Source organism: Triticum dicoccoides, chromosome 1A (assembly GCF_002162155.2).
Source record: "Triticum dicoccoides isolate Atlit2015 ecotype Zavitan chromosome 1A, WEW_v2.0, whole genome shotgun sequence".
In the NCBI taxonomy this organism is placed as follows: domain Eukaryota; kingdom Viridiplantae; phylum Streptophyta; class Magnoliopsida; order Poales; family Poaceae; genus Triticum; species Triticum dicoccoides.
The window spans coordinates 590,390,821-590,393,241 of NC_041380.1; the positions used below are offsets into that span (position 1 = coordinate 590,390,821).

The 2,421-nt window shown below is 59.5% G+C and overlaps 1 protein-coding gene across 1 annotated transcript; it reads right to left on the reverse strand.

Annotated features, from left to right (window-relative positions):
* Positions 1–787: 787 nt before the first annotated feature.
* LOC119293470 lies at positions 788–2,172 on the reverse strand. Its single transcript, XM_037571945.1, has one exon. The coding sequence runs from the start codon at positions 2,052–2,054 to the stop codon at positions 1,146–1,148; it is 909 nt and encodes a 302-aa protein (XP_037427842.1). The 5' UTR covers positions 2,055–2,172; the 3' UTR covers positions 788–1,145.
* Between the last annotated feature and the right edge of the window lie 249 nt (positions 2,173–2,421).

Here is a 2,421-nt window from a genome sequence, read left to right on the forward strand (position 1 = left end):
GTGCCGGCCATCGATTACATCAAATCAATCTCTAGCTACCGTTGACGTACGGTGCCCATGTTTTTTTATTTCATTATTGCATTAATTAGGCCGTCACATAGTACGAAGGGTGGTCGTCTGCTCGGAGGTGCACATCTCCTTGTGTTTTTGCGTACGAATGTGCGTTGCTTTTGAGGATTTTTTTCAAACTGGTTTCCTCTACGGCATCGCATCTTTCTGACGTGTATCTCGTGTTTAGAATCTATTTACAGTTTTGCTAAGTCTCGCTTGACCGAGACTTCGTTATGTCTCAGTCGATTCTATCTTTCTTTGATTTTGCATGAAGATTCATATAAAAAATTTATTTTCAGTTTTTCTTTTTCTTTTTACATACTATATCACTTGACTGAGACTTCGACTGAGACCTAGCCACATCCATCTATTTACTCTTTGTATATCCACGGCCGCGCCTGCGTCGTCCGGCCACTTGGCGTCGCCGTGCGGGCGTGGCTGGCTGCCTTGGCTGGCCGGGGATCGCCACCATGGGCACACGTCGCCGTTGATCGCGCTCCCTTCCCGTAAAGTGGTGCCATGTCGTCTTTTTCCCGTGAACCAACGAAGTGGATGTGTGTGGTGCGTCGCCGCCGTCGAGCCTCTCATCGAATCGATTACACGAGGAAAGCCAAGTATCGTCCAACCACACGTAGTACTAGCAGGGATTAAGCGTACACAGTCGCAAGCGCACTTTATCACTGACGCAGCCGTCACTGGTTTTATCGCTCTCATGGATTCATGGCCACCCCAAGTATTGAGAGCTCTCAGGAATGTACGTACAAACTCTGTTGTAGTATAGGAAAAAAAAAGGAGAAAAAAAATGATCGCCGTTCACACCTCACCTCCATCGCCGGTGATCGGCGGCGGTCGGCGATTTCCACCGCGTTTCACACCACTGTTCACACCCCATGCCAATCTTTAATTTTTCCATGGACTGCTTAACTAACTAATCAATTGATTAATCACAATACAGTACTACCTACCCACTGATGATCACCAGCTCAAAATCCAAGCTTCAAAGTTCAAACACGAATCGAATTCGAATCGCCGACTTGATAATTTTTGTGGAGCGCGCGCGGCCGACCGCCGGCGTCGTCGTGGTCGGTCGTTGATCAGTAGGGGTGCGCGTGGCTCCGGCTGATGCCGTTCACGTTGGCGAAGAACCCCACCAGCTCCTCGCGGTACGGCAGGAACGTGCGCCGCGGCGTGGCGCCGTTGGCGGCGACGCCAACGCCGGCCTTGGCGCCGTAGGCCATCCGGTGGGCGGCGGCCACCGTTCCGATCTCGCTGACCTTCTTCTTGGTGCCGCCGGCTGCCGGGTTCGGCCTGGGTTTGGGCTTGGGCTCCTGCAGTTTGGGCGGCGGCGTCGGCGGGTTGACGGGGAGGAAGAGGAACTTCTCCTTGCCGTCGCTCTGGCTGCGGCCGACGACGAGGTCGCTGATGCGGCGCCACCGCGCCACGGACGACCCCGTGGACCCGCTCTTCCCGGCCCGCGGCAGCCGTGGGGACTCCGATGGCTTGCCCCCGCCGCCGGGCGCCCACACGCAGTAGCTCTCCGGCGCCGCGCCCTCGAGGCCACCGTCGCCGTCCCCGTCGTCAGTGGTGGCCGCGGACGACGACGTGGACGCCGTCGACCCGGTACTACTGCTCGACGAGGAGCTGTTCCACGCGCGGGTCTCCTCGAGGAAAAGCCGCCCGAGCTGGCCCCTCGTCCTCCGCTCCGGCGCCGCGGCCGGGGCGAGGCCGTCGACGTCTCCCGCTGAACTTGCTCGCGCTGATGGGCGGCGTCCGAATACGGGGTAGAAGGCGGCGGGGCGGATGCGGCCGTCGGCGAAGAGGTCGTCGGCGGGCGCGGGGGAGCCGTGGTCCCTGCCGAGCAGCGACGGGAACTCGAACTCGAAGCCGGGCTCCGAGTCCCCGTCCGTGGACTCCTCCCCCGACGAACAAGAAACCGCCGGGGCTACATCGGTGGCCTGGTCCCGCGGTTCTCGGAGCCGGGGGATGATAACTCTCTCCTCCATTGCCGCCCCCGCTACGTGCTTGCAGCGTGTCCGCTCTCCGGCGCGCCGCGGCGAGTGGAGGGAAACGACAGAATCGGGAGGGAAGCTTCGCGGAGAGGGGAGAGGAGGCGGGTGGTGGTGGGGGATAATGGAGGGAGGAGGGAGAGAGCGGCGTTTATAAAGGTGGTGGGGATGGATCGCTGGGACCGACGGCTTGGAATGAATGGCCGCGACGGCGACGGATGGATCGATGTGGGCTTGGAGAAGGGACGGAGCAGAGACCAACCAATCCGGGCCGAGCAGCGAGCACACTCTGCTTTTGCTCTGGCTGATGGTGCAGGGTGGACTATTCCGCTCTCGCTCTGCTTCAGTGCTTCGGCTTGGGTTG

Excerpts from the sequence above, each read along its gene's own strand:
- LOC119293470 (XM_037571945.1), bottom strand. The coding sequence starts at position 2,054 with ATGGAGGAGAGAGTTATCATCCCCCGGCTCCGAGAACCGCGGGACCAG.